The sequence below is a fragment of the Eulemur rufifrons genome, chromosome 1, assembly GCF_041146395.1.
Source record: "Eulemur rufifrons isolate Redbay chromosome 1, OSU_ERuf_1, whole genome shotgun sequence".
Taxonomy (NCBI): Eukaryota; Metazoa; Chordata; class Mammalia; order Primates; family Lemuridae; genus Eulemur; species Eulemur rufifrons.
In genome coordinates, this window is record NC_090983.1 from 23214423 (window position 1) to 23241641 (window position 27219).

At 33.5% G+C, this 27219-nt stretch overlaps 1 protein-coding gene across 1 annotated transcript in view; it reads left to right on the top strand.

Annotated features, from left to right (window-relative positions):
* Positions 1-27219, top strand: part of ERBB4 (erb-b2 receptor tyrosine kinase 4) — a 665849-nt gene that overhangs the window by 453680 nt on the left and 184950 nt on the right. The window contains exon 19 of the mRNA XM_069474179.1: positions 2087-2185. Within this exon, the coding sequence (XP_069330280.1) occupies positions 2087-2185 (99 nt within the window). The remainder of the gene's footprint in view (positions 1-2086; positions 2186-27219) is intronic.

The following is a 27219-nucleotide window of genomic DNA, read 5'->3' on the forward strand; positions in this document are numbered from 1 at the left end:
TATGGTGGCACACGCCTGTAGTCTCAGCTACTGGGGAGGCTGAGGCAGGAGGATGGCTTGAGCCCAGGAGTTTGAGGTTGCTGTGAGGTAGGCTGAAGCCACAGCACTCTAGCCCACATGACAGAGTGAGATTCTGTCTGGAAAAAAAAATAAATTAATTAAATTAAATACATAAATTGAAAAAAAAGTAGTTATTTGTCATCCATGAGTGTTTTAGCTTTATTGAAATTACTTGTAATAAGTGTTATTGGAAGTTCCGTAAGTTTGTTTGAATTTTATGCCAGGCATGTTTATGGTTGACCCTAAGTTTTAATCACTATATCAGTTGTTACAGGGACATATTGTCTTAAACTATAAAGGATTATTACTGACCATAGAAATGTAAATTGGCTTAACCAGTTATTTGTGGGTTGTTTTCTCCTAAATAGAAATATGTTATGTTTAAGCATTCAAGATTGGTACCAATATTATGGGTATCTGATCAGGCCTAAAAAATAGTGACTATACTTATTTTAAAAAACAGTACAAATTAGTTCACATTGAATTTATATTTTATTTTATAAGTATACTTGAGGACTACCTTAATATTGATGCTATATCTTTATAAATAACCCCCTCTACAGCTGTTTAATTGAGTAATAAATAGTAAGCCTGTTCTCCGCCCTAGATACCATCAGTGAGAAAATGTAGCCTATTGGTCTTGGGCTTTTTTTTCCTATTTCTGCTTTAATTTTTTTTAAATTGTATACAAGAAACTTAGCTTATCATTTTGCATTTGACACACAGATTTTCCTATTCACTCTTACCATGAAGAACAGAACCATAAATTCACTTTCTAAAGGTTAAAATCTTTTATTTTTTTTATTATTGATACTGTACTTCTGAATAATTCTTGTGTTCAGGTCTCCTCATATTATTACAACTTTGGGTAACACAAATACATATGTTTCAGCATAGAAGTTCAAAGTGAAAAAAACATTTTTATCTTTTCTTTATGACTACAACCAGCTGATAAAAAACAGGAAATGGAGATATTCTGTTCAGGAATATCAGACTATTTTTTTCTTCCTCCTATTTTAATGTTAAAACTCTTATAAAAATTCTTTTTCATGTCAGTGTTCATAAATTAAAATTTGAGATATTTTTCTTCTCATGACCTCATATTTGCTTTTGTGTTCATTTGGGACAATATGTCTCTTAAAAAATATTCTTGTATGATCTGTTCATCCTTGTATGTCTTATAAAAATTATTGTCCCCATTCAAATCTTTAAATTCAGTTTACCCAGAATAAATTAATTTACCCAGAAATGATATTGTTTAGCTTAATGTTGTATATTACATAAACTCTACCAGCTTACTTTTCCAGTGCATAGATCTTATTCAGATATTACAATTATATTTTGATAAAGAGAGAGAATTAGCAATGGCCAACATAAATATTTTATACTTCTTCAGAGATAATAAAAATCCTTCACATACACACACATGCTTTTTAATAATATACAAAAATTAATACCCCCTACCACTTCCTTTTGAAAACTAAATCTCAAATAAGTACTGTTGAAAATTAATTCTTAAATCAATCTGAGGTTGAGGAACATGAGAATATGCTTTTTAAATTCTTTTTTTGTTGTTGCAGAATAATTAGAAAATATGCAAGCTGAAAGGATCTCTAACATTACTTAGCTCAGTCTACTAAATTACAAATCAGACAACTGAAGTTCAAAAAATGGAACAATCTTCTCAAAGTCTTGAAAAGTTCATGATCTCATCCAAATCAGATGTTGTTATTCTATCCTATTTCAATGATTTATTCACTATTCAAAGGCTTTTTCATGCACAAAAGTTAAAACTGATAATGGTATAAATACCTTAAAAGCAGAAAATATATATATATATATATATATCATATATATGTAATTCATCTTCACATAATGAAAGCAGACTATAAAGTTGCAGAATGATATATAACAGGTGCTAAATAAATGTTTGTTGATTGAATGAAAGAACATATAACTTCTAAATTATTTTTTAAGAAGTTAATAGTTGAGAAGTCAAATTTAATGTGAACTTTTTCCCTCAAAGGGCATTTGGGTACCTGAAGGAGAAACAGTGAAGATTCCTGTGGCTATTAAGATTCTTAATGAGACAACTGGTCCCAAGGCCAATGTGGAGTTCATGGACGTAAGTATAGATGCCCAGGCAATCACATTTTTATCCATTATCAAATAACCAGCTTTGAAAATTAAAAAAAAAAAAAAAGACTACATAACTTACAAAGTTTTTTCTATGGAAATGGTATAATCTTATAATTAAAGAAATTTCTAAGATCACTTCACATTATATTATACTTTTTACATTACCTCTGGTTCACAACTATCTGCCTAGATAGTTCATTAGAACTTGATTTTAGAATTCAAAGGTATTTACAGTCCTCAAGGTGAATTATCTTTTATGTTGAACTAGACATAAAATGTTTTTATATTTTATTGTTGAATATAGCCAAATAGCCTTCAAGTGAATGCAATATGTAATTCAAACTGAATTACATATATTTAATAACCAAAAATAACCAATTGTATTCAATAACCAGATATAATGAGTGTATTTCTTAAAAATAGTTGCAATGAACAGTTTTAGAAGGACTATATGGTGGTGGTAATAAGAAGTCACTAATATTTAGAAAGTATTTAGTAAGTACCAAGCACTATTATAAATAATTCACAAATAATAACTCATTTCATTCTCAGATATGACAATCCAGGAACCTGGGATTGACCCAAGGTTAGCCCAAGGCCACAAAGTTAGGAAATGGCAGGTCTAGGCTTTGAGTTCAAGCAGCCAGCCTTGAGGAGGGATCAGTAAACTTCTTTTTAAGAGCCAAAGAATAGTCAGGTTTTGCATGCTATGTGTTCTCTGTGACAAATATTCAACTCTGCCCTTTTTGATGGGAAAACAGCCATAGGCAATTGAAGCAAAACAAAACGCCAGTGGGTGTGACTGTGTTCCAACAAAACTTTTTATTTACACAAACAAGCTGTAGGCCAGATTTGGCCTGCAGGCAAGCCCCTGCTTTCAAGGGCTATGTGTTTAACTACTATGCCAAACCGTATTTTGGGAATAGTAACGATGACTTGAAAAATTAATTGTACTGCTTTATTTTATTATGGTTATGATCCACTTGGTTGAAAATATCAATCAATATTACTTTCTGTAATAAATCAGTCTCTGCTAAATTTAAATTAGAAACCTAACTAAGTCAGATAATTACTCCTTGTAATTTATTTTCTTTCAATTCAAATTCAGAAGATGTTATAGGTAAGAAAAAAAAACCCTCCAACTATAGAATAATAAGAGAGTTCTAAAGAATAAATGTACTTTATAAGGTCAATCAGAACTTTAAGATTTCCCCTAGCAAAAATTGTAGATTGAGCTGTTCAGCAAATTTCAGAGAGTAGGATAGAATAAAACCATATATGTAGCATGCTGTTATTTTTTTCACATTCAACACAAGATATCTTGCCAGGGGTTCTATCAAAGATCATATACGTTCTTTTTCTATTTTTTAGCATAATGTCTTCAGTAATAAGGATGATTTTGATTCTTAAATGACCTTCATATGAAAGATGATGCAAGCATATGCACTTAGATTTTTTTTAAAAGATGGATTGCTATATATTTCTACCCAGTTTCTCTTGTAAGCTCTTTTGCAAGTTTTTCAGGAGCTCAGTCTGTGACCTTGAATATTTATTTGGGTATAATTTATTTGGGTATAATGCTAACCACCTTGTATAAGACTACTTTCAACTTAACTTATTATTGGCTATTATATAATAGGGCTAATAATCAGCTGGTACAAACCCGCTCTTCTGATTGTTTAGTTCCATGCCTTACCAGTTGCTTTACAATTTATCACCCTTGTTGCATATCTCCCAATACCTATCTAACAGACAATGAGTCCAGTAACTAAATAATGTTTCTCTCTGCAGCTCTGTAAAGGTTCTGATATTCTCTGCAGCTACATGTCCTGGCTCATATGTTAAAATTTAAAACTGAAACCTTTTTCAGTGATGTCCCAATTACTCAATTTGATCTTCATCATAGTTATAAATTTGTGAAAGGAACTTTAAAAGAAGTTAGAAATTGTAAAGAAAAATTACAATGAGTAGAAATTGTTGGTTAATTTATAAAACTGATAGAAAAAAATCTTGCCGAGCCTAAGCTACAGCCAAAGCTGAAATTCACAAGAATGCTAATAATCTCTGCTGGAGGCTTGGACAGCCATTTTTGTCATATTTCCATGGAAACAGACTGGCAAAGGGGGTTAAGAGGCTACAAAATAATAACCTAAGAAAAAAAAAGCTCTAAAAACCTCATCATGATTTTGAATGATTATTTGAAAGCTCCTAACCCCATCCATTTTTTGTTTCTTGATCTGAAGTCTATTCCCATGGAAACAGGAGTGGGGATGGCAGCTTGAAGTCTTAGATTTCCACTGCATTTTAGATGAGGCTCTGATTGAGCCATGAAAGGAGTCATTTTCCTAGATGGTTGATGGATTTGGTAACCAATAGACTCAAAGGAATTTGTTCTTTTTAAAAGTTAAGAAAAGTTAAGGAAAATATTTTGACTGTGCCTTTCCTACTTGTGGATAGATGCTAGAAGTTTAACAGATTGATGGACTGCTATTGGCAGAGTTTCAATAAATATTAGGCAGAAACGCTTCCTACTATTTTGATGACTTCTTTCAAAACATTAGAAGGATAACATCACTGTGATTAAAACACAGTTTTACTGGCAACATTGATGGTGAATTCAATATTTTACCTAGGCTGGTGTAATTTTAATGTAAACGTATGCCTACGTTGCATACCTACATTTTCAGCTCATCTGTTATGTGTGTAGATCATTATAAGTATTTGAATAACCTATTACACCCCAAGCAAAAGGTTTGTATAACAAAAATTATTTGTAATTTGGACCTAAGTATTTAGTTGAAATTGCAAGTGTTCTAGAGTTATTAGGTTAAAAGTAATATGTTTAACGTATGTCTTAGTTAGGGTTCTTCCAGAAGTAGAAGTTGCCCCTGAAACAAGGATTTGAGTGAAAGTAGTTTATTTTGGAGGTAAAAGACTCATCAGTAGGGGAATGTGGAAATAAGATAGGGGAACCAATAAAGCTAGCTGCCATTATGAGAAACTGGAGCTTCTTTCTACTGGAGAGACGGTGGCAGGCAGTGCATGACATACACCTCAGAATTATCCTACTCAGGGTTCAAGGAGCTGGAGCCATTACACAAGCTCTGTCAGTTATTGATTGAGGGGTCCTGGAAGAGAGGGACATTTATCCTCCTACATGTCCTACCTCCTGAGGGTAGCAAAATAGGCTTCGGTGGCAAGAGAAACCTGTTGGGCAAAGAAAAGTGAGTGGAACTCAGCTGGTACAACAATATGATAGAATGTTCCCAGGATAACTTTCAAACTGAAGTAAGACGTACTGCAAACATGTTACATGTCTCTTTTGCAAACTAGTGCATGTGTATATTTGTACTTACATGCACGCATATCTATGTGTTTTATACCATTTTATAGAAAGAAAGTTTCCAAAGACGATAGAAATTTCAGTCTCATTAATCATTTAAACCCTTTCCCATCCCCCAACTTTATATTTAGAGCAGAGTCTAGATTCAATAATCACTACTACTATATTTATGAGATATAGCTGTGCTTTACTGGTTATTATATGTCACAAATGCAGCAACTTAATACTCAAAATTCATCCCTACATTCAACACTTCTATTGATATTCAAGGGCAAAGGAGAGGACTTTTATATTTTCTTAGAATTTCTACCATAGGCAAAAAATAAATATGGGGCAGTTTGTGCACTATTAAATGCTACACTAAAAGCAAGAGAAGGAGAATTTGGTCACAGGGCTTTTACTCAGCTCACCTGAATATGTCTAATGGATTCATAATGACAATAATAATACACTGCTAGTGAGTGGCCAGCGCATTCTTCATTCCCATAAAGAAAGATCACATTGAACAACATTAAGAAAATGACTCTAAATGTCCACCTTCATAAGAGGAATGTCTGCATTTATACATGGTCCTAGTTCTTATTTCGGATAGCATCATTTCAATGGGAAAAATGTGGCTTATTTTTTTTTTAATCCACCAAATGGTGCTGAACACATACCTAAGAATGATGTTATTGAACAAGATTCTTAGATTATGGGACCATGGTCTGAGAAAATCAAACAAGCTTTTCAGCTTTTTTGAGTTCCCACCACTCTGTATTTTTTCCCCAATATTTAAGCCTAACATCAGTGTTTTATCTAAATTGTTTTCTTAAAAAAATAGCTGAGAATGGGAGAAATTCTGTAATTATTCTAAATTCCAATGACTGATCAAAAGTATTGGCTTACTGCTCATATGAATCTTCTTGGCTTCACTTTCAGTTTTCCCACACCAAATTCACCATATAGTTCACAGAAAATTGCTGTAAGGAAATGTGTTTCAAAACACCCAACCTTATTATATAAATGGTAATATTTTTATTAAAAGAAGAATAACTTGTTTTCTTCTCCCTATACAAGAGGAAATTTTATTTATCTTACACAACTGACATTTTGCTATTTTCTAAAGAAATATTCATGTGAATTGTGTTTATGTGTTGTTTGTATTGTTTATGTCTTGGTGGGAGTTGTTTCAACTCTAATTGATGTCATAATAATAGGGTGAGATGAGTACAATTTACTGGTAGTGTATATTTTCTCTCAGATTATATCAGATTTGTAATATTCTTTGAAAAGATATTTTGTTCTATAACATTTTCACATTACAAAAGTTCATGCATATGACTTCACATAGTATGAGTAACTCTTAGGTAGATCCTGTGTCATACTAATAGTGGATTTTAAAAAAATTCACATTATTTAATTATATCTTTTGACTTTATAGGTTTTGTTCCTTTGCATATATGAAAACAATTCATCTATTTCAGGGGTGAAAAATGCAGAATTCCTTTTATTTTAAAGGCCCATTACTTAAATGTCACAAGATCCTCTACCGTTGGCATGATCTTGAAAAGTTGGTTAACCAATCCTCTTTTCCTTAAGAAAAGATTTGGCTAAAGTAATCAAGAAAAGTTACTTTGCTTTTAAAAATAAAACACTATCTTTATAAAGAGAATCTATAAGCTCCATTAGAAGCAGAATTTAGAGTCTTTCAAAGCTGTACTAAAAAAAAAAGAAAAATTTCCCAGTAGTAAAAGTAAATCATGTATGTTACAGTTTATTTCATTGGCTCTTGTTCATGTCCTGTTAGTTGTACAGAACTCAGTCATCAGCAGAAACGTCACATCTGAAACTAATATTTCAAACACATTCTCCTTCTCCGGTTCATTTTCTTTCATTGACTCTTTTCTGTGTCTCACTATCCCTCAGCTGCTTCCTATCCTCACATCCCTCTGTAGGCAACTTAGATTCATGGCCCATGATTATAATCATATTCTTACAAAAATCTTCAACCTTCCTGTTTCTCAAAATCATGCTGCCAGGAAGCAATCTTGGAAATATTGAAATTTCTCAGTGCCGGGTTCTAGACCTCTTTTTTATCTACATTTTTCCCTAGATCATCTCACTAGATTATCAACTTCCATCTCTAGCCATTTTATGAATCTGACCTCATCTCTATTCTTGATATTGCCACATTGAAATCCCAGGGGCATCTCAAGTTTAACACACTCGGAATGGATCTCTTCATCCTCTCCTCTCAACTACTCCTGCCTCCAATTTTATCCACTTAAATAATTTGTATCTCTAACCTATTGCTCTTATCAGAAATTTGGAACTTATCCTTGCATGTCGTAACCCCTCAAAACATCCACTTCCAATTCAAGGCAAATGCTTTGATTCTATGTCCAAAATACATTTGGATAGCCTCCCCTTCTTTTTAAACTCCATTGCCATCACCTTAATCCAAGCTATCAGTTTCTTCAGTTTCAATTATGAGACTAGCTTCCAATTTGATATCCCTACTTTTTAATACAAAACTTGAATTGTGTCATTCCTCTGCATAAAAACTGAAGTAAAGGAAAACACTAGATTCTTAGCTTACAGAGCTCCCGATTACTTTCCCAGTTGCCTTTCTCTTCACTTTCTCTCCACTCTTCCTCACAAGCAAGCCAGTTTGTACCTTCACCTGGAGTGTTCATCCCTCAGTTATACCTCATGAACTCCTAGTTATCCTAATTTTCTCAGCTTAAGTATACTTCCTCAAAGAGCCCTTCCTTGACTCCTTAATCTAACTTATAACTTACTAACAGCATGCAGAAATTTTCCTCTGTAACGTTTACCACGGTAAGTTATTGTGTATTTATTTTATTTCTCCTAGTTTTTATTGTAGAATCCCCCTCTCCACCACTAGATTACAAGATCGTTGATGACAAGGGACTATGTCCGTTGACTGCACTATCGCATATCTAATGGCAAGCACAACGGAAGCATATAGTTAGGTAACATGACAACTACTTGGTTAATTGTCTGAATGCATTTTTTTCTATTTTTAAAGACTTTTATTATTCCTCCTTTACACCCTCTATTCCAGCCTAATTAATTTCTGTAATATTTTCCTCCTAATAGTCTTATCTTTGTTTAGGTATGTTGTACATCAATCATTTCTCTTATTCATATTGCTCATCTCTGATTTATTTCTGCAAACTCAATTTAAAAGCTGTTGTGAATCTAGAGCACCAAACAAATCACTGAGAAATAGACCTTCCATTTTGACTCTGTAAGACCCTTTGAGGAGGAAAACCTTGGATGACTTTCACCTATGCATGCAGGAGGTCAGTAACCTCACCTAGCTCCCATTAGAGGTACCTATCGCAGGGAACCTTTGAATGCTTGCCTGTGAATATTGCCATTATATACAAGAGGGTAGTACTAGATTTCATTTTTAGCATCTTACTCCTGGGTTCCTTGGATCTTATATAGTCATTTTGGATAGTGTTCGCTCTCCCGACTAAATTCTGTTATTAGAGTCCCTTCCTCCCCTTGTCTCCTGCCTGTTTACTTCTGTTCCAGTAAGAGTAAGATACAAGGATGGGATCCCCTATAAATAGGGAAAAAAAGGTGATTTTACTACACATTAATTTGGCAAAAATAAATAAATAAAAGTAACCGAGAGTGGTCATTATAAATCCCTGCCAGGAAGGGTTAACTGAATTTAGTAGCTATCCTAAACCTTGAGCTTTAAATATTGCCTTAGGGGATATTAAAGAATTTAACAAGTTTTGTATTCTAATAGGCTTAATTTCCTTTTTGAAGTAACTAGAGGAGACTACCCAAATCCAAAACAGTTTGCTTTCTGTAAGCCACAACATATAACTTAAATAGCTTTCCGACTGCTTATGTTTCTCCAAAACGTTTCTTGAATTTGTGTGAAAGGACATTTCTCAAGAGTACGTAGTCTATTGTACCAATATTGAAATTGGGTAAATGAAATCAGCTGTGTCTGTTGAAGGCACAGCTTTCCATATTGTAGGTATTTTCCAGTTCTTTAAACTCTCCAATTCGGTGAATTTCATACAAGATTAGAGGATGTGTTATGCCACATAGAGCTGAAACTGAACTGATTATGTGTAGTTTCTAATTCCAATTTGAATGGTATTTGAGAATTATTATGATTTAGGAAAAATTCCCACTCAGTTTGACTGTATCACTAGGAGGAGCAATTTATAATATTAAGATTGTTCATAAAGTGCAGGTAGAAAGCAAAGACCAGTAAATAGAATTTCCAGAAAATTGCAAACAATTTTGGACATATCAAACTTTGATATAAATGGTTTTGTTAATGATCCACTTATAGGTTCAAGGAAAAAAAAATATTGTTTATGCAGGAGGAAGAGACATGTGAATAAAGTCCTGGTTTGCACTGTATAGCATAAAGTGATTTTAGTTATCCACAGGGAAGTGATTTTTTTGAGGGAATGAGGGCTTACTATGCTATGATATTTGCAATGGGATACACATATACATGTATATCTACTTATGTGTGGTATATGGATAAATGATAAAAATACACTCCATCGTATGTTTTTTGAGTTGGAGTCTCTCTCTGGCACCTGGGCTAGAGTGCAGTGGCATCATCATAGCTTACTGCAACCTCAAACTGCTGGGCTCAAGCAATTCTCCTGTCTCAGCCTCCCAAGTAGCTGGGACTACAGGCGTGAGCCACCATGATTGGCCTCCATCATATTTTTAAATGTGCCTTTGCAACTTTAATGACACCACTGGGTAATTATCTATTAGAATAACCATATGGTTGGTATTGCTAAAAATGGTATTACAAAAGTGACTACTTCACAAGGTTATATTCAAACTTATGATAGTTTTCTCAAAATGATCAAAAGAATTCCTCATTCTACCGCATACCACTGCTCTATCAGTTGGAGGTTTATGTCTACTGATTCCAAAGTACAGACTGCCAGAAACTCACCAAATTGACAATGGGGTCTGCTTTTACTTGGGTACATTAAAGGAATTTGCAAACAGAAACTTTGTCACATTGTCTACATACCATCATCACTCCCTTAAGAATGGTCATAGAAAATGGGTCCTCTAAAGTAGACAGTGATCCCAGATTGCTGGACATCTTAATGTTTAGAATTTAATTCCACATTCAGCAGCAGGAGTCAATAATCCTGGATCACATGAGCATGATTTCTATCTGGAGTAAATGAAGATATTATATAAACAAAGATGAATTTGGGTGTGGGTTTATTTGTACTAACATCTTCCCCTTCCCTTTCTAACTTCAAGAGCTAATCTGTCCAATAAGGAAATAGATTATAGTGGATTTGGACAAAAATTTTAATGACACACCAAAGCCAGCATGAAAAGGGATCAGCCCAGCACGTCCTTCTTGATCATGTTCCACCATGAATCATCTCTTAATAGCAGAAATATTTTTAAAACACTTTCTAGAATGAAATATGTAAAATAAGCTCAAAATTATAAATTATAAAGTAAAGAAAGAAATGATTCTTTGCAGCTAGATTGAGCCACAGGAATGCCTGCAAATGGGCATTAATGTGCCTATTTTGTGAGGAGAATGAAGCTTACAGGTTGTATTTAAACCATTGTTCTCATTTCAAAACTAGTAAGGGGGCTGGGCGCAGTAGTTTATGCCTGTAAGCCTAGCACTTTGGGAGGCTGAAGAAAGAGGAATGCTTGAGACCTGGAGACTGAGGTTGTAGTGAGCTATCACACCACTGCACTCAAGCTGGGGCAACAGAGCAAGACCCTGTCTCAAAAATAATAATAATAAATAAATAAAAGAGCCTGGATTTGAACTGAAAGCTCTTTAGCTCAAGAGTCTACTACTAGGCCGGGCGCGGTGGCTCACGCCTGTAATCCTAGCACTCTGGGAGGCCGAGGTGGGCGGATCGTTAGAGCTCAGTTCGAGACCAGCCTGAGCAAGAGCGAGACCCCATCTCTACTAAAAATAGAAAGAAATTATATGGACAGCTAAAAATATATATAGAAAAAATTAGCCGGGCATGGTGGTGCATGCCTGTAGTCCCAGCTACTCGGGAGGCTGAGACAGGAGGATCCCTTGAGCTCAGGAGTTTGAGGTTGCTGTGAGCTAGGCTAACGCCACGGCACTCACTCTAGCCTGGGCAACAGAGTGAGACTCTGTCTCAAAAAAAAAAAAAAAAAAAGAGTCTACTACTGGCTTCTCATACCGTTACTCTACTTCCTCCAAAAGATCACATTGTTTAAGTAAGAGACAATTGCCACAAGTAACCAAATGTGGCAGTTCAGTCCTGAGTTTCCTTTGCTCAAGAGGCATTCTTGCCCCTCAAACCCCTATGGATGGCCTTATCATCTTCTTTGTATTTATTATTGCTCCATATGACATGTTACTCTTACTCTCAGAAAATCAAACTGTGTATAACTTTATTTTTTTTATTTTTTTTTTTTTTTGAGACAGAGTCTCACTCTGTTGCCCAGGTTAGAGTGAGTGCCATAGCGTCAGCCTAGCTCACAGCAACCTCAAACTCCTGAGCTCAAGGGATCCTCCTGTCTCAGCCTCCCGAGTAGCTGGGACTACAGGCATGCATCACCATGCCTGGCTAATTTTTTCTATATATATTTTTAGCTGTCCATATAATTTCTTTCTATTTTTAGTAGAGATGGGGTCTCACTCTTGCTCAGGCTGGTCTCGAACTCCTGAGCTCAAACGATCCGCCCACCTCAGCCTCCCAGAGTGCTAGGATTACAGGCGTGAGCCACCGCGCCCGGCCTTGTGTATAACTTTCTTTAAACACACCCACAAATCCTCTGCATTTATAAAAAAAAAAAATTTTGTTACACCAATGTTTTCACAAATATTACATAAATGCTTTAATTTCATCATTACCACTTTTCATGAAGTGGTTATCATAAAACCTATACTTATTTTAGTCTGTTAACACAAGTTGTACTACATATGCCATATCAATAGCTTAATTTTTTTCCAGGAGTACTACTCAGCCATAAAAAAGATGAATGAATGCTTTTTGCAACAATCTGCATGGAGCTGATACCAAAGTGTCTCAATATCGAAAAACAAACACCACATGTACTCACTATTAAATTGGCCTAACCGATGAGCACACATGTACACAGAGGGAAGTAAAACTTAATGGAATATCAAGATATTCTTTTGAACATTTCTGAATGCTGGTGCAGCTCCTAGGAAGCCATCTTTTTGCTGCCCGTAGCTTACAGTATACAATAGCTCAGCACAGTGTGATATTAGGAAAGAAGCAGGTGGGAGGGAAGGAGGAAGGGATGAGTATATTCACACCTAATGGGTGTGGTGTGCACCGTCTAGTGGATAGATACAACATGCTTGAAGCTCTGACTTGCATGGGGCAAAGGCAATATATGTAACCTAAATATTTGTAACCCTGTAATACGCTGAAATAAAAAAAAAAAAAAAAAGACTTTTCTCTCATGGGGAAAAACAAGTAAAGAAAACATACCTGTGAGGTAGTAAAATCATGAGACCAATTTCTAACAGAAGAAGAATAAGCAATCAGTGAGGGCCCTTTATAGCAACTAAAAAGCTTAGGGTTTTCTACAGTGATCTTTGCTGCTGCAATTTTATCTAGGGTTTTGATTCACTTACAAATTTAATCTAACCTCTCTGAACTTAAATGTTCCATTATCGGTTAGAAAATAATTAGAAGCTGTAAGCAGAAGTCTGCATACATGGAGATCCTTGGGAGTCCCTAAGCTCATTGAACTGAGGAGTTTGACAGATACTGGTCAGCTAATATTTGACCAGAAGCTAATAATAGCCTAAAATGCTGCTTAGCTAGGTGAGAAAGTTAACTTGGGGAAAATGAAAATGAAACATTTGGGATTTATGGTCAGAAATAAATTTCCCTTTTTCATTTGTTTCCTGGTAAGAAAATAGCCAAGAGAGACAGTTATTGTTTCATTTTTCTATTTTTTTAACAATTTATAATTAAGATCTAAGGGCCCACTTGATTTCAGCTATATTCACTGTAATTTCCTTGTATCCTGACAAAGAAATTTTAGTGAATCAGGAAAATGTTTGGTATAATGCATACAAATAATAGGTAGATCTGACCAGTAAATTAAAATTGTCAGCTCTAGCAAGCATGTGGAAAATTAACTGTAAGAAACATGTAAGCTTTTGGGGAGAGATGCAAACACAAGGATTTGTGCATAAAGATAGAAAAGGGTTTTTCCTCTTGAGATAGAAGCAAGGAGCCAAATTCCTTTAAAATAAATTTATTTCAAAATGTGGAAAATACATTCACTTAATGAACATATTAATACTGTACTCTCATGAAAGAAAAAGTATTTTTTTGCAGAGAGATGCTTCAAAATATAATATTCTCTAGTTTTTAAAATAATGTTGATTTAAAAAGAATAAATTCCAACCTACATTATTACTCTTTTATTTTTCAGTGAATGTATAATGTGTATACTGGAGTATAACAACTAACACTTAATCATTCTTCAACTGTAGGTGTGTGTTAATTTTGCATCCTCAAGATTGTCAAGGTACTTTGGTCAATAGTTATTTCACACTTTGTAACTCATACACAGTACTCATTTACTGAGTGGTTCTCAGTAAAGATTTGCTTTTAGTTGGGAAAGATGGGTAAAATATGTTTACTTTATTTTTAATAGATTTTTATGACGTGCCTACTATGTGCGGAGTCTCATGCTATCTATGTACTCTAAGTAGTATAAAGATAACTAGCACCACAAAACCTTACCCTTAGTGAGGTTAAAGTTTAGTAATATATTAAATTGATCATAAAGTACAATATTTTATCAGGATGGAACAGAGAAAGTATGATAGGAAATTAGAAAAAGAAAAGATTGTAATTAGTGGTGGATTTAGAGATCTTTTGAACTCTCCACCAATGCAGAAATACCAGTTATTTAACCTTCCTGCTTACTTGATTGCACTTGTCTAATAAGATATTATTTATTCCCATCTTTATATTATATCTACTATAACATTAGGTTTTTCTTTTTGTACATATTGCTAAAAAGCTTGGGTTTTATGAAATAAATGCATGCATTTTAGAAAATAAATTGACCCCTTGTTTCAGTTTAATTTTTCTTTCCTTGTTTTATTTTTGTCATATATATGTTTTACCATCATTAGTGTGTGTGTGTATTTTGTACTGTACTTTAAGGAGAGAATAAATGGATATATGACTATTTCCTATACCTTAACACTTCCTCAAAGTATTATATTAAAATTTCAATATATTTCTCAGATGTAGGTGCATAATTCCTTATTTTCAAACTTGTACTTTCTTGTATTGAATATGTTTCTTTAAAAATATTTATAAGTATTACATTTTAAATATTATATTTATATTTTATTTAAAAGCAAAACTTGTTTGTTTCCATTTTAATTATTGCTTGTAGAGGTTAATTTATTAAAAATTTCTGGCTATAAATCCTCATTCAAAGAATACCATGAATTTTTTTATTTTACTGGATTTATTGATATGAAAATATTTTGAAAATGTTGTGTTTTTTTTTAATTGTGCATAAAATTATTTCTCATATAATGACCATAATAGTACTTCTAGTTTATCTTTATATTTTTGAGATCTATAAATAATATCAGCAGGTTCATTAAAGAAATCAACTTTTCTTCTTGGTAATCAACTGTCATTTAAAGTAACTACCTATAGAAAAAAAATAGTGCCATTTCAAAACAACATTCATTTATTTCTCCTCAATCTGGTTATATGCTTTTATCATATTTATAACTTTTTAGTATTCTTTTTTTGGTACAGTAAATCTGTATTTATGGTACTTCATAGGCATGTGTAACTATTAAGAAAATAGCATTCCCACTTACAAATGAGAATTAAAATATTTATAAATAGTTTGGATATAATTCCACTAGCAGTTTTCTAACTGAAAATGGAGCAAAGGACTTTCCTTAATGAGGCATAAATTCTTTCCATTGCTTCTGAAGTAAACAGAATTGTTATTATAGATTATCATTCTTTTATTTAATGCCTCATCTATTGTACAGAGAAATTTACCACCATCTGTCTCTAAAATTTAATTATTTTTATTAATTTAAATATCTAGGTGAGCTCAATAAGATTTTTTTAAGTGGGCAGTTCTATTTTTCTATTTCAATATTTTAAGGAGGATTTTATAAATACTAAGTAGGAGATCTCTTATGTAAAAGAAATATTGAATTTAGAATATTGGTTTAAAAGATCTTAGTCTAAATTCTACTTAAGCTACCTACAAGTTGGGAGCCCAGTGGGAAGCTCAGCTAATATCGTTGTTTTTGAAAAGCAAAATAATAAGAGGTAACTGATCTTGGGGTGTTAGGATGCTAAAAATGATTTACAAATCTATTAAATGTTACATAAATATAAAACACTTTTTAATAATTCTGTCAGGCTCTGTTAAATATAATCATAAATTAATAGCTATTCATATGAAAATATCCATTATCTGTTAAATTACATGTAAAGTAACTCAAGACATGGGAAAATAGCCTGTATTCATTTTTCTTCTTTTGAGTCACATCTCCTTCAGAATGGCACACTTTTGAACTGGGAATAAACTGGAAATGATGTACTTGGCTTTAATGTTTGTAACCTCTCTCTTAAGATTAAATCAAGTCTAGGACATATATCAAGACTTTATTTTGGCTTTAGGAGATCAGGACGGCAGCAGGACATAATGTTGCAATGATGTGGGCAGTGGGTGAGAACTCTTGTGTTTTTCTAATGTTGTCCATCTGAACTTACTGTTAAATCTGAAGAGAACTTCATCTCCAAATATCCTTCCACAGTCTTCTTTTCGTAGATTTAACAATACACCTTTCCTAGAATGAGTGAATGAGATGATATACAAAGCATTCTTACAGAGAATTTAATATTTATCACATTAAGAGGCTCATGCGCCATTACCCATTTGTAATTAAAATATTATTTTCTCCCTTTGAGATTTAGATTTTGATTAGCTTGAACTTCTTAAAACAGTATCAGAGAAACAAAAAGAGAAATATTTTTTGTGAAGTCTGTTAACTGTGATCCAAGTGTATTGAATAACTTTTCTTCTATCCATCATGGTAATAAAGCAACAAAGACCATCCAGCTTTAAAGTATAAGTTAGCAGGAAGACTTGCATAATTAATGCCAACTTTTCACAATAAGAAAATGACAGCCTATGTTTAAGAACTTCCTACTATTTAGGAATTTTCTCTGCATGTCTTTTTTTGCATTAGCAATTCAAATAGACACAGGATGTTTCAATATCTAAAGGGTAATGTATATGCCAAATTGTTATTACGTGGATGTAAATTAAGGTTTTAAGGTATTTCTGTTAATAATACACGGTATTATTTTCATCACCTTAAATGAAATACATTCAAAACAAGGCAATGTTGGTTGAAAGTTAACGGTCAGCCAATCAAGACTTGATGAAAGACAGTTCTGATATTTAAGTGAACCAAAAATCTGTTTAAAATTGTGTATTTGCCATCTAAGACATTTTTGAAGCATGGTTCTTTGCTATCTAACTGTCTTTTTGGTGATGAGATATTACATTACAAGGTCTCTTTGTCCTATGCGGTTGATAAGACTGAATGTGAACACTGGCATACACCTAAACTATTTGACTTACAAATCAGCATTAGAGCATAAAGTATTCAGGGACAAGGGGCCTTGGAGGATTACTAAGTGATATTTATCATTTGGGTTTTTCCTTCTCAAATGTTTAAACTTAGGACTATGTCAGTGTTTGATGGGGAACAGTGGTATAATTTCAAGGTAAATTTTTTTTTTTTTTAATGAGCTGTCCTCAAGGTAAAATTTAACTGTAAGTAAGAACAAAATCAGTTTCACGATTTAAAGAAATAGGAAACAAACAAACAAAAAAATAGTAGAAGCTCCATTAAGATTTGAAGAAATACTATGACCCTCTGTGCTTGTATAAGCTGAGTCTCAAATCATGTTTCTTTCTCTCAGGGTGTTGATTACTATGATAACACCTTACAGAGAGTAATAATATATTTACATTTCATCCCTGATAACTGGCATTTTTTAATTTGCCATTGCAACATAAATTGACTTACATATTAGACTCTAGGACTTGATCTGCAGTGTGTCAAGGAAAAAACATAAAATACTATAACAGATAATTTGAGTGGAAAGAATTTCTTTATAAATGTGGGATTCTGTAATAATTTGATCAAAAAATAAATTAAATATGTCCTCTTGAACAATAATGGAAATTGGTTGGACCCAAATAGTAGGAATACAGCTGTGCCTAGGAATGACCTGGAACTGGGAAACTTAAGGCCGTAAGGATCAATAGAGACCTCTTTCCCCTCGGCTTTTACCCTCCTTGGGTGAAGTACCCCTCTAATCTCTAGTCTAGGGAACTGGGTTTAGAAAAAATATTCTCATTGGCCTATTTTGGGATTGTGCCTATCCCTAGATCAAATGAAGAGGGCATAGTCCCATTGTTTACAATGGCTTCTGATGGTTCAGCAATTTTATCAGGTACATTGGGTGAAGACTGAGATGAATAAAAGGGAAGGAGGACACTAGAGATGCAACTCTACAGGTTCATTTTAGTGAAAACACATCTATAGTAATCTAAGGTCCAATCAGGAAATAGAAGCTACATGGCAGGTTAAAAAGGGGAAATTTAATATAAAGAGCCTTAACTATGGCCAAAGATATAAGAAAACTCTATATGGTACTCTAGGGATGAGGGAGAATCCCTAAGGAAGGATAAACTTGAATCAGTTCGGACTTTGTTCAAGATGTGTTTTGGCCATGGGATAGCAGAGAAGTTTGCTACCTTCCACTGTTGCTGTTATTGAAGTCCAATGCCATTCTGATTCCAAATTCCTATTTTCCCTTGGCAATATTTGAAGTCTTTTCTTTTTCATTCTGTTCCCCAAATTTCCAAGTGAATTTCATTCATTGTTTTGAGCTCTTGAGGGATGCTTTGAATCTAGAATCTTATATCCTTCAGTTTGAGGATTTTGTTTCTCCCCATATCACCTTTGATAATATTTATCTCATTTTTTCTGTTCTTTTTTCTGAAATTCTTATTAATTATTTGCTGGAATTTCTGGATTGATCCTCTAATTTTCTAGTCTTTTTTCTTAGATTTTCTAGGTTTATATATTTTTTCTACTTTTCTGAGAATTTTATTGCCTTTTCCTTAGCTTTTTTTTATAAAATACCATGTATTATACTTTTAATTTTCAAAAACATTTTGTTCTCAGCATTTTTTTAACACATGATTCTTGGTTGATGAATGTAATATATTTTCTCATCTGTTTTAAGATGCTAATTTTTCAAATATTATCTTCTGTTTCTTGAATTATCTCTTCTCTCTGGGTTCTTTCTTTTTTTTTTTTTTTCTTTTCTTTTCTTTTCTTTTCTTTCTTTTTTGAATAGCCTCTGTTTATAGAAGTAAAGGTTTTCCACAAATATCTGGTGATTTCACCTTTGCTGTGAATGAGTATATCACCATCTGTTTGAGTTACCCACCATGGGGCCACTTATCTTTTCAGAGAGGAATCTATCAATTGTCTGCTGCAAAATTGTACATCTGGCTTCCAGCATTTTTGGAGATGATTACAAGTAGTCTGGTTCCCTATGTAGTCTTAAAAAAAATAAAAACAACAAGATATTTTTGCAATTATGTTCCTCTCCCCCAATTTCCTCTATGTCTGGTGCCCCCAAATTTGTGGTTTTTTGGGTCAGTTTCTCCATTCAAAAATTTGTAGTTTCTTACCAGGGTGGAGAGAATCAGTCACCTGCTATTCTGAATAGGGGGACAATAAGAGAATTAAATTGTAATTTATACATATTTTAATTATTATTCTTGTTTTTGGCCCCACCTTTCAACTTCATCATCTGTACTACTAAATGCCCTAGTTTTTATATCCTTCATGTTTCCTCCTGAATGAAATGACTTTTATATTATTGGTGTTCCTTTTTGAAGGCATTTGTCATTGTTCTCTTAGTTTTGCTATCTCCATTTCTTCCCATTTTTCTGAAATTTGTTGACATTTTTCACTTGCTATTATTCAGTCCCCTATTCTCTTTGTCCTTTGCATTTGTACCTTCACTTCTATTTTAGTGGGATTTTGAGAAGGAGCAGAGAAAATACATGTACTTAATATAGTTAACTAAAAGCCCTATAAGGAATTTAAACTGAAAAATCCTAGGAAAGCTGCTTCCAACTTTATTTGTTTTATTTTTTTCCTATTAGGTATTATGAGAGTTGCAGGGACTTAGCTACGCTCCCTGCAAAGAGGTTTTTTCTTCCTATCAGATCTCTCAGGCAGGGGTCATCGCAAAGGATGAAAAAATAGTAGGAAACAGAAATAAAAGTAAAATAGTGATAATAATAAAACACAGAGCCAAAGATATAGTTTATAAAGGTTTATGAAAATAGATATAAGGAGGGTATCTGGATGGATATATTTCTTCCCGCATAAAATATATCCCCGACTGAAACTCCACACAGGTATTTTATAGGGTAGATACAGGCTCCCGTTGCCAAGGACGATGGGATTTACATACTAACAGGTAGTTTGCTTTAGGGTCAAAGTCTTTTAAAAGGCTACTACAGATCCTTTAACTAACTCTAACTAGGGGAACAATGATTTATAAAATCTTCTTGGGGCAAACTTCTAAGTTTTATGATAAGGCTATTACTTCAGCAAAAAACAGAGACATCTTGGCTCTGGTGATTGTGTTCTTGGAGACAGAGATGATCCCAGAAGTCAACATGGGGTGTGCTTTGTGTTAATTACTTTAACTGCATGGTTCCATCTGGGCCCGGCTTGGGCATTAGCATATCTATCTGATCAGCTCTCATCTCCAGGGGTCTTTGCCTGTCAGCTCCAGCAACCTTTTGGTTCTAAGGGAGACCTGCCTTGTCTTTCAAAACAGGTGAGAACCATTGGCCCAGTTTACAGCTGTCTCTTTGAAGTGCAGCTATTACTACTGACCAACGAGACGCTCTCCTGAGACGAGGCAGCTTTTGAATTAACACATTTATTTTTTCTTTAAGGCAAAGCCTTATTTGACTTCTGAAATCAAATCTTGTCTCCAGAAATACAGGGGGCATTTCTATAACTCAGTATTCTTAGGCTTAACAAGAGTAAAATTGAAGAATATGTATCCTTTAATTTCAGCCTTTTTATAATCTCATGCATAAGGAACAACATTAGACATTGTTTGGACAATCAGTGATTTCTTATTGAGAGCTACACAGCTCTTTAAGCATATGATCTTGTCACCCTCACATGGAAACAAGAAGAGCTAGCAGCATTCATATTGAGAAATGGTAGTTTATACTCTACTTCAGGTAGTCACTGCTGGGAGAAATATCTAAGAAAATATCTAGCCCCTAGATTGCAGTTAAAAGTAAAGTTCTTCTTTGACTTTCCCCATAGGCTAAAACTTAAAAATATTGGGAAGAGTTACCTAACAGTTATCTTCTTTGATTTAAATATTAATAAAAGTTTTATAGGAAATAATATATCCAATCTCAATTGTCTAATGATGGAGGTTGGCAGTGGCACTGCCAACCTTATTATTAAGAGCTCTGGAAATATTTATGGTGCCCATTGTTTTCATAGACTACAAGGTTATAAAGATTATGAAAGTGAAAGAAGACATTTAACAACTTCATGCCTCTTGGCAGAAGAAATAGAAACGTTAACACACCAAATCTATCTAACCTGAGAGTTGCAGAAAAGAAAAGAACAAGAAATTATTTTTTATGAGCCTGGTAGCTCAAACAATATTTCTTTACATAGGGCTGAAGGTAAATTAAATTAACATGTTTTTATGCCAATAATATTTTCTTTGTAGGCAGAAATAAAAAGAGCCTGAAGCAAGGGTTCTTATCATTTTTTTTCAGTTCAGAGATTCCTTTGAAAAATTTGATGAAAGCTATGAAACTTTTCTCAAAAAAAGTGCATATATGTGTACATTCAACCAAGATTTTTATTTGACTTCTGGGAATTTGTAATCCCTCTGAAGTGTCGATACCCATTTAAGAATCACTGGCCTAAAGCCTTTTCTTAAACTCCAGTGTTATTCTGCTAATATTATAACACTAAAGGAAACTTCGGAGGTCCATATCTGCCCTTAGACTGCCCAAGAGACTATTGTAAGTCATTGGTGTTTCAACAATGACAGCATATTAGTAGTGGCAGGATCTTTGTGTGTCTTACCTTTTTTAATCTCACAACAATCCGTAAAATAGGTTTTGGATACTGGAAATGTTGAAGTTTTGAGAGGGAGAAGAATGGTCCAAAGTCCCATAACAAGTAATTGATGGGGCAGGATTCAGATCTATGTCTTGACTCAAAACTATCTCCTTCTGATGGATTATCATGCTCAAATTGTTGAGTACATTAATGAGAAATAATAAAATTTGAGCCTTGGAATCTATTGCATGTATCACCGTAGAATGCTTGGATAGTTGGATTTTAATTCAGTCTTGGATGATATGGGCAATCTGATAAATAGTGGATAACACCAACTGAATGACAAAACAAAGTCCAATTTCTCTTTTACTAGTATTTTCAAGTCTTCACTTTACTAAAAGAATTTAAAAAATAAAGTAAAATAGGCCAGGAGCAGTGGCTCATGCCTATAATCCTAGCACTCTGGGAGACCACACCAGGAGGATCACTTGAGTTCAGGAGTTTGAGACCAGCCTGAGCAAGAGTGAGACCCTGTCTCTACTAAAAATAGAAAAAATTAGCCAAGTGTGGTGATGAGTGCCTGTAGACCCATCTTCTTGGGAGGCTGAAGCAGGAGGATCACTTGAGCCCAGGAGTTTGAGGTTGCTGTGAACTAGGCTGATGCCACAGCACTCTAGCCCGGGCAGCAGAGTAAGAATCTGTCTCAAAAAAAAAAGGTGAAATGGGTAAATTTAATCAAAAGACTACACAAAAGAAACAAATGGGGATATTTAAATGGGAAAAAATATTTCAAATTAAAATGAAAAATAACATAGATTTCCTAATGTTTTGCAAGACCTTTCTTCTGAAACCTAGAGCAGAATAGTCAACAATTTGCTAACTAGTTTAAGCAACATGGAAGATTAAATGTTCCCCAAACTGAGGTATTCTTCACTCCTAATACTGACTTATTTTTCAGTGTTCTTATTATAATGAATGGTGACACCACCAACTGAGTCACCTAAGTCATCTGCCACTTTCCTCCATTTCTCAGCCGGACACAACATTGTAAAGACGTTTCCAGTCTGATCTTTCCCTGATCTTCCTGTTTTCAGACTTAATCTTTTCCAGTCTAAACTTCACATACCTGCCAGAGAAGTCTTCGGAAGACAAAAAGCTCCTGATCTAGCTGCAGAAGACTTGTCTAGAATTCCTACATAAGGGAGCTTTAGAAGCACTGGTCTTGTCGAAAGGGACAGGGGGCAGGAGGAGGACCTTGAGAGAGGCGTGATCTAAAGCTCTCCAGTCTGTCTTGGTAGTCAGTGTTTCACACAATGGCTTATAAGGTGTCTTTCAACAGCACTAGTTCCTCATACCTACAAACCAGAGGCCACCAAGACTATTAAATGGCCAAAGTACCTCCTATTCCCCACAGGTATGCAAAACTGCCACTTGAATTATTCTTTTGCTTATTTTTTAAAAGTCTGTATAGATTGATGAGATTTTTGTGGCTTTTGTTGTTTGTCTTTTTTCTTTCTTTTTTTTTTTGTTTTCTTTTTCTTTCTTTTTTGAGATGGGTATCTTGTTATTTTGTTCAGGCTGGTCTCTAACTTCTGAACTCTAGTAATCCTCCTGCCTCAGCCTCCTGAGTAGCCAGGAGTATAGGCATCCACAACATTGCCCTCTTTTGCCCACTTTTATAGCATTCTAATTAATGAAATAAAATAGATCTCATCAAACAATAACATATAAGAAAACATAACTTTCTATTTAATTCTAAAAAGTTAGAATTTTTTCTATTTTAAAATCCATTGATCAAATTCATTTAGCAACTGATCATTCTTAGGTTGTGGTTTTACTATCACAAGAAAGTTCAAGAAATAAAAATTTAAATGATTATTTGTAAAGTAAGTAGTGACTTAATGTCTCCTTACCATTTTAATAATTTAGATTTAGATTAAACATCGCTCTAATGAAAATGAATATGTAAAAGATGAATTTGCATTGTTTAATTTTTCTGAAATATTACATAATATAGTCAATCTGCCTTGGTAATGAGAATTTAACCATACTCAATAATAAACTTCCTTTGACTTAACATTTTGTTATATTACAACAATTCTTTAACTCTCAAAATTCACTTGATATATTACCGGGCAGCTGTGTCTCAAAACAGGAAAACATTATTTTATCAAATAGTTGTATATATTTGGGGATTGAAAAAAAATGTCAGTAGATTCCATACAAATTAATCATTTATTTTATCATGTTCTGATTATAAACCAGTAAGCACTCATAAAATGCAGAAAATAAGTAAAAAATGATAAGTATTCTATTAAGTCCAGCGATGACTGCTATTAAGAATTTGATATATATTTTTGAGACTTTCTTTTCTTGACTGATTAGACATGCCTCCTTCCCCTCAATCATATATACCATAGACAACAATGTATTAGTATGTGGGATTTTACAGGTTTTTTCCTAACCCTGCTCTTTCTAGCCATTTGGATATTGCCTTTTGTTTTTCATCCTCTTTAACATTTTAAGGACAGAAATGACATGCGAGTAAATGGACTCTCTTGAGAAAATGAGTAAGAGTGGAAAAAGAGCTACATTCTTTAGTTGCTACATGTGCAAGAGAACATTTCAAGAAGAGAGAGCTCAGAGACAAAAAAAAACCAAAAAGTATCAAAAGACCAAGATCTAGAGAAAGGTTTTCAGGTGTAGGAAGGAGGCTGCCATGAGTTTCAGGGTGCTAGAAAAGAGAAGAGAGTATAGAGGTTTATTAGGAGTTTCTATAGATCATATATTAGAATAATCTGAAACTTCGAGAAAAGTGAGAATTAAGATATTTCTATTTATGATGTTGTTTTCTTAAAAGGGATTTTTTAAGATCCAATTTATGAGTTTATAACTGCTTTGTAACTAAATTACCAAAATATACTTCTTATTTCGAAACTCCTATTCTATTGACCTATCTGTACCTACTTCAGAAAATGAAAATAAAATACCATTTCACTATTTCATTTATTTCCCCCTTATTTTACATTAATATTTGGTAGAGTGAGTATACTTTCATTATTATTCAAAGCATTCAGACTATGTATTTTGACTAGTGAAGTTTATAATTATTGCCTTAACATCTCTTCCTCTCCCAAATGATATCTTATATAACATTGAATTAAAAATGTAGTTTAATTTGGAGGAAGCTGAAACTTTGCAATATTGAAACTTCTCATTCAGATATAATTTAGTTTTATGATTTTCTTCAAACATGGTTGTGTTTTTATTACTGGGGTTACTTTTAAATATATTTTTTCCTATTGTATTAATAATTGGAATCTTATTGCCCATTTATGTTTTTAATTGGATATTGTTGACATAAGTTAACTTTTCTAATTTTGCATATTTATATTATATGTAGTCCCTTAGTTCTAATATTTTGTTTATTTCTGTGGTTCTAAAAACCCCACCATTGATGACTAATGATAATTTTGTCCCTCACTTCTTAATATTTAAATCCTATTTTTTCTTTTTCTTATTTTGCAGCATTATCTGGAGTTTCTAGAAAAAAAATGTTAAATGTAGTGTTTTTCCTAATATTATTGCAAATCTTTCTGGTAACTATGATGTTTTCACCTTATTTCTGGTATAATTTCTATGGTTTTATTTCTTTTCTTATTATTAATATTTTATATTTTTACTTTCTGCTCTTTCTCTAGATCAGGATTTCCAAGGCACTCTATTCCTTTAGTATATCTCAGACTATATTTTAATTTTTCTATTTCCATTTAATATTTTCCTTTTATTATTGTCCCACTAATATCAATTTAGTAACATTTTTTCCTAGTACATTTTTGTTTTATCAAGAATCTTTACTTATTTTAAGATTCTAGAACTTGTCAGGAATCTCATCTCTTAACTTTAAAGGGGCCTCACTAAATAATCTTCAGCAACCAGCACAAGGTCTCTCACTATGCAGTCTCCAAGTTATTTGGTCAATTGGCTTTTCTAGGCAAGTCATTGTCTAGAATTTTAAGACAGATTATTACCTTCTATGAAAAGTTCTCCCAGAAAAGATATTATACTTCTTAAATAACTATTTTATTTGAATCTGTCTTATTCTCAAAACAAATTTATGATGAGCTGAATTTCCTCAGGCTATAACTCAAACTACTTCCTAAGTACACATAAAGACAAAGAAATTCTCCTCAAGAAGATAATATGAGAGAATGAAATTTGGCTGGTGATAAACCCATCATAAACTGAATATTTTTATGTAGATTATATGATTGCCACACCCTTTATAATATTTCAGTCTTGGATTGCATTGATTTTACCTTCAGTCACTTCACAACTCTTGAGATTATGCAAATGTCAAAAACACTTCTTTAAGGAATTTACCTATAAAAGAATGCAGTAAAACCCTTTACCTACATTATCACCATTTTTATTTTTATACAGCTTTCACTATTTCTGTGGGTATAATAACTTTATGATGTAAGGTATCATGTCTAGCTTGGTTACCACTCTAGTTTCTGGAATAAGGTAGGAGACAGTTAATAAATATTTGTGAATAAACTATAGTATTAATGTTTAGTTTTTCTCTATGCTAATTTCTCAGCTACATTGGTAAGCATTCCATATTTTATGTCATAGCTATATCAACAAGGTAGGTACTATAATTTGAGTCCTAAAAATTGGGAAACTGAGACTCACTTTAAATAATTTACTTAAAGTGGTTAAAGTTACAGTTTATGTATTTCAGGCAAGATTCACATTGGGGTCTATCTGACTCAAATACTTAGGATCTTTCAACTATCAAAAAATGAGTGACAAGCAGTATCAGGTATTAAAGTACACAGACATCTGAGACACTCTCTTTGCTCTAAGGACCACAGAGCTGAGTGTGGGAAACCACCAGTGCAGTAAGTGCTATGATAGAGTCACACAGGAAATACTGTGGGATTCTAGAAAACAGAGTTCTTATTCTGCCCAGAGAGATTGGACATCATTTCACAGAAGAGGTGATGCTTAAATTAGATCACAGTGGATAAATGGGACTTGGTCTGGCAATGATCAAGTGAATGAGAGTGAGATAATACTCTATGCAACAGCGTGGTGATATGGAAAGGTGTAGCATGTTTGAATCTGGAAACGTAGTTAAGTGGGTGAAGTGACAAGAGATAAAAACCAAAACCAAAAACATAAGTTAGGAAAAAAAATTAAGAAGGACTTCATATGTCAAACTAATGTATCCTCCCTCCCCTTCCCTATTCCCCTTCTTCGGCAGAAAAATGGGTGTTTATGATGCTTAATTTGAAAACTGAAACTGGTGACTTTCCATAATTTTGATTAAAATCAAGGAGCTTATTTGAATAATTAAATCATGATGCTCCAATAATCTCAAGGGTTGCATTTATATATGAGATAATCAATATCTTTATTCATTTGCTTAGTG